This window comes from Candoia aspera, chromosome 3 (genome assembly GCF_035149785.1).
Source record: "Candoia aspera isolate rCanAsp1 chromosome 3, rCanAsp1.hap2, whole genome shotgun sequence".
NCBI classification, from domain to species: Eukaryota; Metazoa; Chordata; class Lepidosauria; order Squamata; family Boidae; genus Candoia; species Candoia aspera.
In genome coordinates this window covers 103653542-103672888 of record NC_086155.1, presented here as the reverse complement: position 1 = coordinate 103672888, position 19347 = coordinate 103653542, and the positions used below count along the sequence as shown (strand labels likewise).

General features: G+C 36.4%; 1 protein-coding gene across 1 annotated transcript in view; it reads left to right on the top strand.

Annotated features, from left to right (window-relative positions):
* The window catches only part of XPR1 (xenotropic and polytropic retrovirus receptor 1), a 115600-nt gene that overhangs the window by 75995 nt on the left and 20258 nt on the right, over positions 1 to 19347 (top strand). Inside the window, exons 9-11 of the mRNA XM_063298456.1 lie at positions 4545 to 4724; positions 7241 to 7406; positions 7758 to 7952. Of these exons, the coding sequence (XP_063154526.1) occupies positions 4545 to 4724; positions 7241 to 7406; positions 7758 to 7952 (541 nt within the window). The remainder of the gene's footprint in view (positions 1 to 4544; positions 4725 to 7240; positions 7407 to 7757; positions 7953 to 19347) is intronic.

The following is a 19347-nucleotide window of genomic DNA, read 5'->3' as shown; positions in this document are numbered from 1 at the left end:
CCGGGTGAAGTAAGTGATGCTGTGGCCACCTTTTCTGAGTGCCTGGGGGCTGTGGGGGCCTGAATGGGGGCAACAGGTTGCGGCTGAACCTGGGGAAGACAGAGTGGCTGTGGATTAATGGCTCCTCAATTTCTGGGAAATTGTCATCTTTAGTTCTGGATGGGGTTGCACTGCCCCAGACAGACCCAGTGCATAACTTGGGGGTCCTCCTGGACTCACAGCTCCTGCTCGAGCAGGTGGCAGCCGTGGCTAGGAGGTCCTTTGTGCAACTTCGTGTTATGCGCCAGTTACACCCCTTTCTGGAGTGAGAGGCCCTTCGAACGGTCACTCATGCCCTGGTTATCTCCCATATAGACTACTGCAACGCGCTCTACATGGGGCTACCCTTGAAGAGTATCCGGAAGCTACAGCTGGTGCAAAATGCAGCTGCGCGGGCGATCTTGGGTTTCCCAAGATCAGCACATGTCACTCCTTTGCTCCGCGAGCTGCATTGGTTGCCAATATGCTTCCGGGTCCAATTCAAGGTGTTGGTTATCACCTTTAAAGCCCTATATGGCATGGGTCCAGGTTACCTAAGGGACCGTCTCCTCCCCATCACATCAACCCGTCCCACCCGGTTGTGCAGAGGGGGCATGCTATGGACCCCGTCTGCAAGAGAATTCCATCTGGTGGGGTCCAGGAGGTGGGCCTTCTCTGCAATAGCACCTGCCCTTTGGAATATCCTTCCCCCAGAAGTGAGATTGGCTCCCTCTCTCCTGGACTTTAGGAAACAGCTAAAGACCTGGTTCTGTTATCATGCCTGGGGCGGGAGGGAGAGTAGCCATTCTTGGGGATGGTTAGTTTCTTAGCAGGACCCAGCTCTGCCTGCAAATCATAAAGAACATTCAGCCATTGAGGTTTTTATTATATTTGTTGTATTATGTATTATAGTGCTTTATAGTTTTATATTTTTATTTATGTTTTATTGTAAACCGTCCAGAGTCCCTTTTGGGAGATGGGCGGTGATAAATTTGATTAATAAATAAAGCTTCTACTAACCAGACATATGTTTATAGTGGGGAAGTATACTTGTTCCCAAGTATACTTGTTCAAGGGTGTGTTTATTTTATCATAAAGACTTAGAAATTCTGGAAACTTTGCATTAGAAACATGTTTGGATGAGTAATAAGGCACTATTTTTTATATTAGCTCATTTGAAAAGCAACTGAACTTACCCATTAAGCAGTCATAAGTGTGTTACTTGCATTAGATTTATAAGAAGAGGGAAGTACAACAAAATAATTCTTTTCAAAATGGAGAGGAATATATCTCGTTTCTTTTCCATGCTTCCCAAAGCATTCCCTTGCTGTGGTATGTACTGTAATGCTACATGGCTCAGTTTTAGACTCTGGTGATCTGTTCCTCAAATGATACATTATGTAGCTATATAACTTCTGAGTATTTAGGGGAAGAGGACACTTATTTGTCCTAAAATATCCCAGTATAATACAGGAAAGAAGCTTTGTGACTGCACTTCATCCATTACGTCTCTCGCCACCCTCATGCTCTTCCAGTGCTGTATGTGCCACTTATTTTTAATTACTTCAGTAGGTCAATTTCTCCTCCATCTTCCCCATCTCCCAGTTTCTTTTCCTCCATGCCTAATGTTTCAATACAATACACTCACAACTCCTTGTTAAGCTTTTCTGGGGGGAGAGGGGAGGAATATGTCTTTATTTTACAAACTTAGGGTCCCCAGACTACAATCTACTACTTCATAGCAAGTGAAATCTTTAGAGGATATTCTAAAATCTTATAATACATGTTCAGGGTGTATAAATATGATTTTAAAAATAATGTAATTCATGCTGGAAATTGAAATCTTGCAGTTAAGGTAGCAATTATGAGATGAGATGCTCAGGAAAAGAGAGATGAAAAATTTAAAGAACAAAAGGCAATGTATAAGTCAGTGTATGGATATGATGGAAGCAAGGATGGTTTGCAAGGATAGAAGGATATGGAGAGGTATAGCAAATAGTGTGGTGTAAATTAGGTTTAATTTGATTGACTTTTCTCTTTTTTCCTGCCTCATTCTTCTGCTTATTGCTTTTTACACTTTTTCTGTTCTTTGCATAGCATTGCAGCATTGCTTGATGGGTGGATATTATGTAATTTTAGTAATTACAGCACTAGTGTTGCATTTGAATGGCTTATTGAATAGGTAGCATTTAAGATTTAATGTGTACAAATATATTACATTGCATAATACAGAACATCTTCAGGTATGTTTGCTTTGTTTGGGAGTCTGCCAAGCATATTCCTCTTGCAGTGTTTATTATGTGTCATGTTAATGTATTTATTTAAATGTATTTATAATTATGTTTATAAGGCCACCCAATTTAGGATGAATCTGAGTGACCTTATAAATTAAAATTATCAATCAATAAATAATTCTTTCTTCATCCACAAAATATGTGTTCCAGGGTAATGTAGAAAAGTAGAATTATATCAACAATAAAATATATACATAAAATTAAATTTGAGAGAGATAAAATAGCAACATATCAGTCAACTAAAAACAATATGAAACATTATAAACCAGCTTTGGTTTCAAGCTGTTTAGAAGTATAAACATAAGCAACAGCAACTCAAAATGTATAGGCAGCCAATGTAATTATTTCCAATTAGAGTCTGCATAGCTGCCAAATTCTGTATTAGTTGAAACTTGTAGAATATCTTTTTAGGTAGAGACATGCATGACATGTGGGAGCCAGTTTGGTGTAGTGGTTAAGACATCAGGCTAAAAACTGGGAGACCAGGAGTTCTAGTCCTGCCTTAGGCACAAAACTGGCCGGGTGACCTTGGGCCAGTCACACACTCTCAGCCCTGGGAAGGAGGCAATGGCAAACCACTTCCAAAAAACCTTGCCAAGAAAACTTCAGGGACTTGTCCAGGCAGTCACTGAGAATTGGACACAGTTGAAACCCCCCACCCCCCAAAAGCATAACATACTACAGTAATCCAACCTCGAGGTTACTATAACATGAAATTTGGTATTGAAATCTCTCTACCATCCACCTTATTATTAATATGCTTCAGATTCGTCCCATCTTCTGCATCCGATGGGGATAGGGATTGGGAAGAACTGAGAAATATTTTTTATTTATTTATTTATTTATCATATTTTTATCACCGCCCATCGTCCCCCACATGGGGGACCCTGGGCGGTTCACAGTAAATATATATACTTCCAGTCATGGGATAAACTAATAAGTTGAAAATCTTGAGCAACTTGTTCCAATTCATTAAAATTTCCATCTTTTGAAATCACAAATGTCCAAGTTAAAAAGTATGACTGTCAAACACTGATCTGGTTAGAGAAGAAAAATTAACTTATTCCAGTATTTTTGAGTATCTGTTTACTAGACTAGAGCTGCAATATAATGAACAAGACACAAGCTCATTATGGTTAATTTTATCAAAATTACATGCCCCTGTACTTATTTTGAAAAGCAGGACCTCATAAATTCCGTTGCACTGGTTTCCAGCAAAAGTATACAGGGTACTCGGAGCAAAAAAAAATGTACTGTTAAAAATTAAGTGTAAGTAAGAATGCCAACCTAGCAGTTCGAAAACATGTAAATGTGAGTAGATTAATAGGTACCGCTTCGGCGGGCAGGTAACGGCCTTCCGTTTAGTCATGCCGGCCACATGACCACGGAAGTGTCTACGGACAAATGCCGGCTCTTCGGCTTTGAAACAGAGATGAGCACCGCCCCCTATCGTCGGATACGACTGGACTTCATGTCAAGGGAAACCTTTACCTTTACTATATTTAGCTTACTAATTATCTTGTCTGTTTTAATTATTAGGATTAATTATTATTAGATGAGATTTTTCTTTAAAATAGAAGTATCTCTCATCTTTGGCCATACTGACTAGGTAATTCAGCATGGCCACAGGATTCTACCCATAGAAGTTTCTGTGTTAGATAATGCTATGGTCTAAATATTGGCTATGACTGAAATGTTATAATTGTCCTACCTTTCTGTTTTGGAAATAGTCTTAAAACAATTCACTAATCTTAGTAAAACATTTACATACATCAAAATGTACCAGACAATAGAAGCACATAAAATCATAAGCAATACAGGAGAATAGCATAATACAGCTTTTTGATTCCCATTAAAATTCTTTTTTAAAAAGGACTTTGTATCAACAGCAGTGAAATGAGCTGATACTTTCTTGGAAGGCATTCCATAGGTACACATACTACTATAATCTAAAATATCTTGCACCTACCCACTGAAGCTTAAGTGGAGGAATGAGAATTGTTATTCAGTGTGTTGGGTTGGTATGGATGGTTGAAGACATATTTACCAGATAAGTTGGTCCTAAGTGACATAGGACTTTAAAACTTAAAATCAAAGTTGGAGCTGGAAATAAATTAATAACCTTTTACAGTAATGTAATATTGCAGTAATATATTCCTTGTATATATTGTGTTCTGCCTTATCTGCACTTAAAGCTAATTTTGCATTATTTTAAAAATTTAATCCTACTAGATTGCTGGATTCCTTGGAACGCTATGGTGTCTGAGTCTGCTGGCATGTATATATGGAGATAGCACTGGATTTCCTATGCAGGCAAACCCACTTATCTTGTATGGATTTATGCTGCTGTTCCTTATCAATCCTACAAAAACCTTTTACTACAAATCTCGATTTTGGCTGCTTAAACTCTTGGTAAGTCGAGATCTGATTAATATCCATCAACAACTGACTGTCTCACCACTCTTCCTATCAAAACTATTATAATTAATTATTCTCAAATTTAGTTATGTGGGCTACCTGCATTGCTTATCCACAGGCAGTTTGTACATTAAACTTGGTATGGGTATTTAGAACAGCAAATGCTGAGTTGACAGAGTTAGAACATTTGTGACTGAAGATACTACAACCATGTCTTTGATAGCAAAATCATTACATTTTTGGGAATACAGCAGGTTCCCAGTTTAAGAATGTCCCAGATTATAGACGATTCCTAGGTAAGAATGGACTTCTATGAAGACTATTATATTAAAAATTCAAGTTAAGTACAATATTTCAGATTAAATACACAATAGTACTTTGTGTATTATTATGTTTAAGATATTTTAGTATATTTGGAAGTGTTTTTTAAGTGTTTTATGTGCATAGAAAGGTAAAATATATACTATATACTAAGACAAACATTTGACTAACTGCTGCTAAATAACTGTTCTGACTTATATACAAATTTGACTTAAGAACAGATTTAGGAACAGAACTTGTTCTTAAACCAGGGACTTGCTGTATAGTAGTTCTATCACCATTGCAGAAATAAGTATAATTTTAGATATGGCTGATCATATGTATTGTGAATTCTTCTGTTTTACCTATTGAACTCTTTAGTGGAAAAACTCTGACACTTGTAAAATGATTTCAGTGTACACTGGCACTTTCATAACCATCTCAGTGGCAGTGTTACTCTTTGAGTAATCTTGTCTTGATCATAAAAATGTAACAATTGTATTTTGTTCTTGTATCCAACACACTGAACGCCTGTAATAGGTATGACTTCTCATTGCTGCTGCAAGTGTAGTAGCTGAAGAACTCCTTTCCATTCCATTGTATCCTATACTTCCAGCCCTGAAAGTGTTGTTTTGCTCACGCATTCCCTTGTAGGATTTGACTCAGCTCCTTGAAGGAGCGAAATTCATTGTTAAAACTGAATCACTGAACTCTAGCTTAATGTCCATAACATTGTTAACTAACATTTGGACTGAGATTGACCATTTGAAATTGGTGGGGAACTGAAATTTAATGCAACTGCCTCTCAGCAAAACAGTATATAATGGATAGAAGGGGAGAAGATTGAAGGAGGAGAAAAATGGTTTATGAAATCATCAGTTCTTTACAGTTACAAAGTTCAAAATGATGGTACAATGTAGCCTAAACTGTAAATGAATGTACAGGTAGTCCTTGTTAATGACCACAATTGGGACCAGAATTTCAGTCGCTAAGCAAAGTGTTAATTAAGTGAATCTGACCTGATTTTATGACCATTTTTGCAGTAATGGTTAAGCAAATCACATGGTCATTAAGTGAACTGCATGTTCGTTAAGCAAATCATGTGGTTCCCTGCATGATTTTGCTTGCCAGAACTTGGCTGGGAAGGTCAAAAATGGTGATCATGTGCCCGTGGGATGCTGCAATGGTTGTAAATGTGAACCAGCTGCCAAGCTCCCAAATCGTGATCATGTGACTGCAGGGATGCTGCAACAGTATATATATTTCTGAATAAAGTTCTTCATAATTACATTTTGGCAAAATGTGTTTAATTTTTGAGTGGAGGAATCTAAAAGACATATGCTTGTTTGTGTTGTATAGATCTTGGTGTTGCCATTTTAGCATTTGGATGTTGATGTTCTAACTAACCATGCAGGAAGAGCTATAATCCAAGATAAATGGAGCATGAAATGGCCTAGTTTGAGAAGCACATAGCTGAAGGCAGAATGGACTGAGATGGAGAAGCATCTGTTTTTACTATTTCCTCCATTATGGTTGCAGAAGTGTGTGAAAGCAAACATTTCCACAGCTGTGGTCCTTAGTGCCAAACAGTTTTCCTACACTCGATGCTTAAAGATAGACAACTTAAAAATATTTTATAATTCGTTACAGAATTCTATAAAATTGTTAATGTCAACTAATGCTGTAGTGCTACTAAACCATTTCCCCACTGAAATTAATGACAAAACTCTTAATTATAATGCAGTTTTAATTTGAATGCCTATTATGATACTGTAAATGTAAAGCAAGATTTGAATACAAATTCCCAGTCCAACACAATCTGCAAACTTCCCATACTTTTTATTTTTGTCATTTATAATAGTGAAGTATAACAGTGGAGATGATCAAAGCACTTTAAAAGTTATGTACTTCACCTCCCTCAGTCCAATATCTTTGGCCATACATACTGAGACTAGTGGGAGTTTAAGTTCAAACTAACTAGGGCATCTGGTTGTTGTGTACTCTGCATTAGGACGAACCAGGCTCATAATAAATAAACTTGCTATTTACATAGAATTGCACTGAGAAGTCCTTTAGCTTCTACATCTGCCTTGTAATATTGAATGATAGAATAATTTCCATAATGCGGTTTTATCATTTAAGAGAAAATGGTTCAATTTTTTGGGTCTGTGTTTTACGATGTTATATTTGAACCTTCTTATTTTTTGTAGTTCCGGGTATTCACTGCCCCCTTCCACAAGGTGGGTTTTGCAGATTTCTGGCTCGCTGACCAGCTTAATAGTCTGGCTGTAATACTTATGGACCTCGAATACATGATTTGTTTCTATAGCTTTGAGCTCCAGTGGAAAGCTAAAGATGTGTTGCTGGAAGATCCAGGTATGTCAGTGAGAGGAGATTTGGTAACTGCCATATAGATTGGTGTGTACTATATATTTAAGACGAATTTGACCTTTATTTATTCAGTGAAGCCATACAATCACATTTATTATACATATTCAGTGTCTCTTTTACTGGGGGTGGGGTGGTAGAAATAAAGAATGGTTTTTGTTTGCTAAGTTTTCATTTTCCAAGATTCCCTTATCTGTGAATACATATATATTATGTGTGCCTGGATTCTTTAAAGTATTTGATTTGTATTGTTGAATCTTAACTGGAATTATTTATCTGCAACTCACAAGACCATTTTCTTAGAGATTTCTTGCCTGTTGAAAGGTGTCTTTTTTATAGGAAATGATATTTGCAACAACTATGCTTATGGTGTGCGTGCAGTTGTTCAGTGCATTCCTGCTTGGCTGAGATTCGTCCAGTGCCTGCGCCGATACCGTGATACTAAGCGGGCCTTTCCCCATCTGGTTAATGCTGGGAAATACTCCACTACCTTCTTTATGGTGACATTTGCAGCCCTTTACAGCACTCACAAAGGTATTACCTTAGTGTCTTTGCTGATGTCTCTGCTTTTAAGTGCCGGTTTATTTCAGATTTCTTAGAATTGTTGACAGTGTATCTTTATGAAGTATTTGTAGTCCTTGGTTAATGGCGATAATTGGGATTGGGAACTCCATTGCTAAGCAATGCAGTATTAAAGTGCGATATTACGTGACCACGCCAACTTAAGACAGCTTTTCCAATAGTTCCAGTTGTGGTTGTTTGGTGAATCCCACATGGTCATTAGGCGCAACGTCATGTGACCACCAATTGTGACCTCCTGCCAGCTTCCCCTTGACTTTGCTTGACACAAATGGCAATCACATGACTGCTAGATGCTGCAACCATCATAATTTCAAGTCGGTTGCCAAGCACCCAAATTGTGATCATGGGGACACTGCAGTGACCGCAACTTCTAGGACTGGCCATAAGTCTCCTTGTTCAGCGTTGTTGTGACTTCAAATGGTCACTGAACGAATGGTCATTAACTGAGGACTACCTATATATATTTAAGAAGTTTATATTAAATTTCAAGAGTAGCTTCTGAATAAATTAAAAGAAATTTACAGTACTTAATTTTTTTCCCATTCTGCTAAGGAATTTGATGAACTAAGCAGCAATGACTAAGTAAAACAAGTAAATCCTCTGTAGTCACTTACTAAACAATTGTATTTTTATTATAATTATATACAATCAGATCATTTAGTTCCTTTCTTCCAAATTATTACATATTTTTTCTATAGTACCATCAGGATTCATGATGCATAAACACACACATACACAATTTATATAAAAAGATCATTTCCTATTCCCAAAGGAGTTTTCAGTCAAAATTTTAATTATGAGGAAAACCAGTGGAGGAAGGATATCATCATCACCTTCATTTATTAAATTTATTATGTCTGCCTACTCCAAAAGACTCTGGGTGGCTTACAACATATCAGAATTAAAACAGCTAAAAACAGAACAGCAAAACAGAACAGCTTGGACAAAAAACCAAAACAAAACAGCTATAACAATCAAAGACACAATAGGAGCTCCACAATCTAACCTAGTCCTGGGAAGAGAGCCAGGTTTTAAGAGCCTTCCGGAATCCTAAGCTAATAGGTGCCATGCGTATCTCGGGGCGGATGCTATTCCAGAGGGCAGGAGCTGTGACAGAGAAGGCATGCTTCCTTGCTCCCACAACATGGAAGTAATAGAGATGGACACAAGTAACCATCATATATTTGCAATAGGAGTTATAAAGTAAGCTCTAAATCTATTAGGCTTGTAAATTGATTCTAATTGTTTCCCATCAAATTAGTTGCTTCGTGTTTATAGAGTCGGTGCCATTTTAAACATCTTTTAAAATGTATGCAAATATATTTTTTCGTTACAAACAAAAGCAGTTTAGCTCATAGATGTTTAGAAGAATCTGTGGTATTTCAAAAAGGTATGTAGTAATGACTACCCTTTTGATAGCAGTTACACTGCTCTGCTACCTAATGCTGAAATATATCAGTATCTGATGAATGTGAAGAGAAATACTGAGTTCTAGAAAAGTGCCTATTGATTTTACACACACACAGAAACAGAAATATACTCAGAATGATAGGAAATTGCTTTTAAATTATTAATCCACACTGAGATCACTGAACCATCATGTTCCCACATCTCTGTGGAAACCACACTGATTTCCTTTTGCTGTTCTCACAGAAGACTAAAGCATTTAGTAACTTGTGCTTTAGGCATTTACAGTATCTTTGTCCCCCCACCCCACCCCTTTCAACTGTTATGCCTGCCAGGAGGTTTAAATCTACTCTAAAATACGTCCTGATTTAACCACATTTGCGCATATTTTACTTACATATAGGTAGGCAGAATTGGAAAACTGCCAACTTTGTTCTACTATTTTATACCCAATAAACTTGTAATTTTCTTCAGTTGATTTATATTTTCTATAATTTTAAGATAACATCAGGCTTCATGCAGAACCCTGGACTACCTTGCCAATTTGATGGCAATGAAGTGGGATCAACACTTGAAAATCATAGTAAAATCCACATGTTTACATGCAAGTTTGAGGGAATTAGCATTACATTTGTAGTATCGAAATTAACAATATTGAAAAGAAATTGAATGGCCGTTCACTCAAAGGTAGAAACAGGTAGAAAAAAATAGGATGCAATTGTAGTAGAGGTGGAGCCTCTTTTTCTCCTTAGACATTGAGAAGAAACAAAATGAATTCTTTTTTCAAATATTTTTATCCTCATCAACTATAACTGTTAATTATTATAACAAGAATTATCACCAGAATTTATAGTTTATTTATTTGGGGACAGAAACAAATTAAATGTGTAGTCTAGCATGTATCTAAAGAGATGAGAGATGTGGGGTATAGAGCCAAAATCAACAGTTTATATTACCTATTTATTTTACAAATTATTATACCTTTTTAACTAGGACTACCCATGATAGCCCTAGGTAAGTTACTTTCAGAACACCAAAAGAATATATGTGAGGGTTAGGGACAGACTTCATAAAAATTAACTAGCTTTTCTTTCAGATGCAGAGATCAGTCCGAACAGGGTAAGGCCTTAAAGGAAGGTGGTACTTGGGGTGTATCTGTTTGAAAATGAGTAGAAAGAAAGTATTCCCTGGGGAAAAGCCAAGATGGAAGGGAATGGTGGATGCTGCTGCTTGAAGGTGTGTGTGGTGTTTTTAAGAGGAAACATCCCACTTTATCTTTACCTCCAGAAGCATAAAATACTTAACACCGCACACTCTAAATAACCCTTGTCTTCAGAAAGATCATGGCAGAATGTAGGGAAATAGTTTATAAGATTTATTCAGTAAGAATACTACATATGTCAAGAGAGAGAGAAATTCCTAGTATAGTGAATTATTACTGAACAGTATTTGAGACTTTAAGAGAAACTGTGTTCAGCTAGTTTGTACCAAATTCACAGGCAATGCTTTTTTATACAGGTCTACCCAGAAGTAAGTCTCATTCACTTTAGTAAAGCTTTACTTCTAGGTTAACTAGATACTGAAATGCAACCAAAATCTTTTCCAGAATTGCTACAATTAGAAGCAGTAGAAGTAGAGCATGAAAAATGGTTAGAAAAAAATTCTATGATTAGATAAGGAAGCCAGTTTCAAAAATCTGCATCCCCTTCTCTGCTGTTTTCCCTCTGTGCCTGGCCTGTTTATGGGGTACTGAGAAGATTATAGTTAGAGTTACCTGAATTCTGGAAACAACCCAGAGCAAAGAAACCTAATTCCAGAGTTGTATAAATGATTATGTAATACCTGAACATTCTAACAAAAAGAAAATAGAAGAAATGTTTTCATGACCTGTTAAAATCATTCTCAATGAGCAATAAACATGAATTAGACAGTTGTTTAACATAGGATAATAAATGGCAAAGATACAATGTTTGGAAGATTTTTCTCTTTGGAATAGAGTTTTCACTTGCCTCTTTGTGTGTGTATATGCCCAATATTCACTTTTCATATGCTTGGATTTTATCAAAACCTCAAGAAAATAAGTGGTCTGATTTCAGTAAAATGTCACGTTTCTTTATTATAGTCTACTACATCTTCAAAACAAGTATTTTATATGTCAATATAAAACAAATACAAGGAGTACATAATTACTGTATCAGAATTTATTTATTTAAAGATTTTTTAAGACCACCCAACCGATTGGATGACTCTGGGTGGCATACATCAGTCAAAATCAAAGAAAAGTAATAGAAACCAAAATAGCAAACCACGATTATACATATCTACATAATTGAGCCTAGGCATGACAGAGACTTTCTCAGTGGAATAGGCTCTGTTACCATCCTGTCCCAATGCACAGGAGGAAAGTCAAGTCTTCATGGCTCTGTGAAAGGCTAATAGGGTTGGACCATCTGAACAGGGGGTGGGGGCGGGGGCTCATTCCAAAGGGCAGTGGCAGCAGTAAGGAAGGCAGGTCTCTTAGGTCCCATTAGATGACACTGCCTCAGAGAGGGACATGGTGCGTGCCCACTCTGTGTGACCTAGTAACTTTTGTAATTCTTTACTTTTTATTATTCTGACTTAAAAATAATGTTTGTGCAGTTCTGTTATTACTGACACGTGGTGCGTTTGGCTGTCATTTTGGATCTTTAAATTGCCATTTTCTCATCATTGCAGTATCACAGAAGGCTGATTTTTATTCAAACATACTTGAATTCATGCCTAAAACTAACATAATTATTTGATAATGTATTTTGTAAATTTTAAGTTGCTTACATTCTATGATTTTTAACCTAGGCTTTCAAAAGCTTGCATAAAAGGCTTGGTGAAAAATTAGCTTGCTTAAAATTCGTTATGAAAATTGGTTAAGCCATGTGGCTGAAAGAACAATTTTATGCTGTGGAGTCTTTGGTGCTCTCTGAGCTTGGTTGTTGGCTTGCAGACATTTCATTACCTGAGTAGGCAACATCATAAGGAACTACCTGATTAGCTAGTTGGGTAATGAAAGGTCTGCAAGCCAATAACCAAGCTCAGAAATCACCAAGGACTCTACAGGTCAACCCTGAGCTACAGATATTATCTTCTATTGGAATTTTACGCTGGTCAGGAGCTGTTGTCATATATCTTGACTTCTATTCATTCTAAGGTAAAAATTATATTTTAAATAGATTTGGATTCAGCAAGTCAAAAAGTATAAGCACTCAAAGAGTAAAATCCCTGCCAGATAGTATCAAAACTTGGAAACTTTCCCTTTTAGTAATAATTATTGCTATCTGTTAAGTAACAGTTTTATTTTGTTGTAACCAAAATCCTCTTTCTTAGAATGCATATTTCAAAAATGTGTTTGAATTATCTTTTTCTTTCCTTAGTCTTTTGTTTAACCAAAAATTAACACTAAGATTAGTTTAGAGACAATTATGACGTATCAAATTAAAATCCTTAAGACAGATGTTCCAAGGCATTGATATATAAATGACCAGAAAAAAAGCATACAATGCTCTTTGGACTTTAGAATTGATGTGTTTCTGAACGGAAATTCACTTGAAGGAGAAGGCAGGGGGGGAGCAGGTTGCTTACTGTCAGAATACTGCCAAAGAACAGACCTGTCATGGTTGTTATGGTAACCAAAGTATTCATTTTTTTTAAACCTTCCTATCCCCATCATTGGCCTGGCCCCTTATACTCTTACATACCAGTTGCTGACTTCAGGAAGAAGTGAGGATGCTAAACTTCTACTCTGGAAATGAATACTACTTTGTGTGACTGCTGCTTCAACACATTACAATGGTTTTGATGGGCTTGTTTTCCTTCACTGATTTTTGAGGTTGAAATTTCTGGCTGTATTCCAAAGACTGAATTCATGGGGGTGGGGGAGACAGGGAGAGAGAGTAATTAGGTGTGGAGTTCTGTGGAATCAAATAAATAATAAATCAATATTGAATGGGCCTGGCTTCTATGATACAGCCTGAGGGGTGCTTCTATATTAATTAAAGAGATGGCAAAAGTAAGCATAGCACCGCGGCTTACCCTGTAGGATTCAGTATAGGATTTTGTTTAACCAAAACGTAACATTAAAATTAGTTTGGAGACAGTTATAACATATCAAATTAACATCTTTAGGACAGATATTCCAAGGCACTGATATATAAGGTAAAGGTAAAGGTTTCCCTTGACGTAAAGTCCAGTCGTGTCCGACTCTAGGGGGCGGTGCTCATCTCCGTTTCAAAGCCTTGGAGCCGGCGTTGTCCATAGGACACTTCCGGGTCATGTGGCCAGCATGACTCACGGAACGCCGTTACCTTCCCGCCGAAGCGGTACCAATTAATGTACTCACATTTGCATGTTTTCGAACTGCTTGGTGTGCAGAAGCTGGGACGAGCAACGGGAGCTCACCCCGCCGCGCGGTTTCGAACCGCCGACCTTCCGATCGACAGCTCAGCGGTTTAACCCGCAGCGCCACCGCGTCCCTTCACTGATATATAAATGACCAGAAAAAAGCATGGAATGACAGGAAATGGATGAGAATGACTTTCATTTCATTTTTATAAGAATTTACCAAAATTTGCAGATTTCTTCATGAGTGAGTCAAGTTAAAACTGAGAGCTCTGTCCATTCCTATTCTTAGGTCTTTTATGTATGCTTTTCTCCCCAGTTTAGCTCAAACTGGTGATCAGATAGGTGATAGCCTAACCTGAAATTAAATTGGATATAGCTTGGATATGCATATCCAAGCTATACAGGACTTACAGGTGGCAGTGCTGCAAGATTAATGTTAATTCAGGCAGCCTGTAGTACTTAACTTTAAAATTAAGGCAGATTTTGATAACCTCTCAGTTTCTTGGTCTCACTATCATGGTTCAATATTTAGCAGAAACCACAGCTATCTACAGTGGCTGACCCTCCCAGAAAACTTAGCATAGCCAGTTTTTGATAGCACACAGCATTGATTTTTTTCCCCACCTCAGCTACATTGAGCAGAATATATTGTTTGCCTTTCCTAGATAATTTAACAGTAAACAAAGAACATTCATTGGCAGCAAATCCAACATTAACAGTTCGTAGTATGGAAATGATTCTGTATGCATAGTGGCTATTTACATAATATATATACAGGTAGTCCTTGTGTGGCGACCACAGTTGGGACTGGCAAATCCATTACGGTTGCTAAGCGAAAGATGTGATCCCAATGAGCTTAAGACCTCACTTCCGCCACGGTGCTTAAGCGAATCACCCACAGTTGTGAAGCGAGACATCACATGATCACAACTTCCAATTTTATTGTTGCCTTCTCCATTGACTCTGCTTGTTGCAAGCCAGTTGTGAAGCACACGAATGGCAATCATGTGACTGCAGGATGCTGCAACGGTCATAAATGCCCGCCAGTTGCGAAGGGCCCAAATGTTGATCACGTGACCATGGGGGCACTGCACGGGTTGTAAATGCAAGGACTGGTCATAAAGTTACTTTTTTAGTGCTGTTGTAACTTCAAACAGTCACTAAACAAGGCAGTTGGTAAGTGAGGTCTACCTGTAATGAGAATTAAAAGGAATAAGTCACATAATAAGTTATACTGTCTAGAAGGAACTGTTAGAATTCAAGATATTCACCTGTGCTACTTTTTTGCCTTGTTAAAATACCACTGTAAACTATACCTACTCTATTAGACTTGAGAGACTATTGTTGGCTTGAGGAATGCCTCCATCCTTGCACCTCTTTTTGATCTTTGGTATTTTGTTGTGTTTATATATGTATTTTAGAAGTCAGTGAACATGTTTTGTGTGATTGTTCAGTATAGAAAAGAGTGAACCTTTCATTGCAACAACTTTCTGACAAATCCTGTCCACCAAAATAATTGTCGAGTAATGACAGCATGTAAACTTGTGCAAAAAAAAAGTACACTCAGATACTATTTCCTTTCAAAACTATTGTATAAAAGTATTTCTCATTTTGATGAGATTAATATCAAGGCTCTGTTAATGGTACAAAAATTCCTGCCAAACTTGGGAGAATTACCTAGACAGGAGGGCAGAAATGCTGAGAATGTAAAAATTCAAGTACCAATGGAAGGGAAAGAGAGAAGTGAGAAAAGGAAATTGAAGAATTCTCTTCATGGAAGAGATCCCATTCCTGCCATAAAAAGAAATGAAGAAATTGAAGTATGAATGGATGCAAACATCTCTCCTGCCTGCTCAGAGACTGTCAGCTGCCTGATATGGCTGCTAAATCCTATGCTCAATAAAGAGATCTTAGCTTCCTTATTTCTACTACCATTAGAACCATTGGCAAGGAAGATACAAGAAGAAAATAAAATTTTAGGAATAAAACTAGCAAATCAAAAACATAAATTAAAATTATATGCAGATTATGTTCTTATACTCATCCAAAGAATTCTTCAGAATTTACACACACGCGCGCACACACACACACACACACACACACACACAGACATTACTATTGCTTGGTATCAGGACATCACATTACCAAGAACAGGACCTAGATTTACAGCAAATAACAGGGTTTAATACTACTGTTAAATGGATTAGTTACCTGGGAATTTAGTTTACAAAAAACGACTTATTTAAAAGTAACTATTCACAGACTTGAAAAAACATAATGGTGGATATTTTAAGATGCAGAAAGCTAAAAATGTCCTGGCTGGGAAGAAGAACAACAGTCAAAATGAATATATTACCTAGACTCAACGTTTATTTCAAATTATTTTAATAAGAATTGAGGACAAGGTATTAAATGATGGGGAGAGATAAATAACTAATTTTATATAGTCAAATAAAAACCAATATTTAAGATTTTACAAGACCTGAAAGAATGAGCTAGATCATTAGTGACAAATTTCAAACTCTATTATTAAGTCTGCTGTCTAACTCAGATTGCAGTGTGGATTGTATTGCTTTATGACTGGGTTGCTCCAACTGAGGGCACAAGTCTCCCAAATGGTTTCCATATGTATCTTTGGCATGATACAAATATAAATGCACAGTCTATAAGAGATTATGCAATCACAAGCAATGTATTAAAAGTATGGAATAAACTTAGAAAAAAATTACAAAAGTGAATATACAAAAATAATGACATGTGGAGCAATAATAATTCATACAGACTGCAAGATTTAATTCTTAGCAAAACATAGATGAAATTTTTCAAGATTCTTTCCTCAGAATGGTCAGAATCACCTTACTGGTTTCAGTATCTTCAGTATCTTTATCTTCAGTATCACAGTTTTAAAAGAATTATATAAACAAAGCAGAATCCTTACAGACATGACCAAATTTTGGGGGGGAGGGCAATCATAACACACAACTCAGAACGTTTCTTGGGGCTTATTTACAAATTTTATTGAAATACAACTCAGAAACTGAACAAGTTAAAGGTCGTGTGATTAAATGAATCCAGAATTTAAACAGGACAATTGGTATACAACAATCGGAATATCAATGGAAGACAGGTATTAAATTTACCATGAATATTTTACTTAGAGAAAACTGGCATAAGCTGTTCTACCACTGGCATATTACCCCAGTACTGATTGCCAAAATAGATAATTCATTTTCCTGAAAATTACTGGAAGTACAATAATTAGATTGGTGGCAATGCTGATTATTGCACTCAACGGTTTTAGAAAAAAATGTATTACAGAACAAAACTAATGTTCTTTTTCTTGCCAGCTGTTTTTCTATTAAACATCACTTTGTATACCCCTCAAAGTATACTCAGTAGGCTTGTATCTATCAATTTAAAAAACAAAGACACACTTGAAAAACAAATCTGATACGTAATTTAATTCACTTTGCAAACTCTACATGGATTATAATTCTATAGGCTTCTATCACACTCAAATTTTATGCTTCTCCTAACATAATGTTTTATTACGTTATGTTTGTTTCATTAAATAAGGATAGAATTTTTAGATTAGGCAGAATTTTTTAAAATACTTCATTCTGGCATGATTCATACTATGCTGGCTACTTTAATTACTGAATATTGCATTGGTTTTAATAATGGTCCTGAAGTCTTAAATTAATGCAAGATACTTCAATATGCAGCACTAAATTAATTTTTATTCAACCTGATATTGTTTATAATCTCTTTTCTACTTTCTTCTTCTTTTTACTTTTTTTCTCGATTGTATTTTTTAAATACTATAAATATCCAAGCAAACAAGCAGCAGATTAGGTTTATAAAAAAGAAATATTTCCTAATAAAGCAGTCTTTGCTTCTGGAAGGGACCTGATAGCAGATTCATGTTGCTCAAAGTGCTTCCAGGCTGGCCAGCTTCTGGATTTCTTGCAACTGGATGGAGCCACCAAGCATATAAAAGTCTTTAAGCACATACATGAGAGATTCCAAGATTTTCTCCCAGAACGTAATGGAGCTACCTAACCTGGAAGACTTTTTCAGTCCACAGTACTCCCAAAAACACCTCAAAAGAAGATAATGGCAAAATATTTATATACGATTGCCAAGAAAAATGCAGGAACATACCCATGTAGTCCCCAAGATTCTAACTTAACTGCAAGGAATCTATTATATCAGTTACTTATTTAATTTCTAAGTATTATTAGTTTTCAAGCAGTTTAGAACTAGCAAATATATTGTTAATATAGTTATCAAAATAGTCACTTCATCAGGTATAAGTGTTAAGTTACACATTTTTAAAATGTCAAAAGACTTTTTTTGTTCTTTTGGTTAACACATTCTTTGCCACATGGATAATAATCATATAAAATGAATTAAGTATCCAAATCATAGCTAGAAATGTCATAGTAAAATTATTATAGCAATAGGAATAGAATTTCCCATGTTTCATACAAAAATCCCATAGAAATAAGGACTATGTTGAAAGAGATAAGAAAATAAATCTCAATTTGCTGCATTTTAAACTGATATTAGATGCCAGGAGTTAAGCATAACAACTTTTCCTAAATCTATTTTATCTAGTGTGTTGATTTAGTTTCAAATGCCTTTGTACATGGAAGTCCACAAGCCGAAACGCTCTATTTTTTAATACAGACAGACATCGTAAGTGCATGTACCATGGCATATTTCAACTAATAAAACAGGCATGTAGTGCTTGAGGGCTGTATTTGGAATGCCAATGCCCTGATTTTCTGAACAGCACTGAAGAGAATTGTTAGGATTCGCTAGTGGAGATTGAGATATAATTGCTTGCCTAGAGCAACAACATTTTAGTACATTACCTGAATACCAATGAGGAGGAACAATAGGGAAGAAAGGTGACAACGGAGTCCAGAAATGTGAATGTTGAGAGGGAAGTTAAGGGCATTGTAGGCAAACATTTGGAAGGTGAGACCAAATGGTTCAGGAACTGATACCTTTTTATAAGGTGTTTTCTTCGGATGCTTACTGGTTTCCTTATATTTCATAGTTGTTGTTATGTATGCACTGTAGTAATTCTACAGGACAACATCATGTTTCCTGATTGCTACTGAAGAGAAATTGTAGTCTAAGGATCCAGTAGAAGAAAATGTTGATTCTGCAAGAATAATTTAATAGATGTGTCTCCTGTTTTTCTGTTTTCTCAATTTAACTTAATCATTTTTGAAAATAATTTAAATGTGTATGGAGAATGGATCATTTGAATTCTAGATCCTTTATGTATTCAGATGTTCAGTGGTACAGTTTCGAAACATACAGAAAAATGTCGGCTCTTTGGGAAATTGGGAAAATTTGTGATCAATGTTTGTAATACTTTTTTAAAGAGTATTTTGTAAAAGACACAAGGAGTGCTCCCGTGGTTTAAAACCTGCAATCTCTTCTTAAAGTTGAATGATTCTGCTAATATTATATTCATGTAGCAGTTTATATTAAGTGCCTGAGCTAACTGTTTAGACACTTCCTTTGATATTTGACTAGTTTTCCTGTG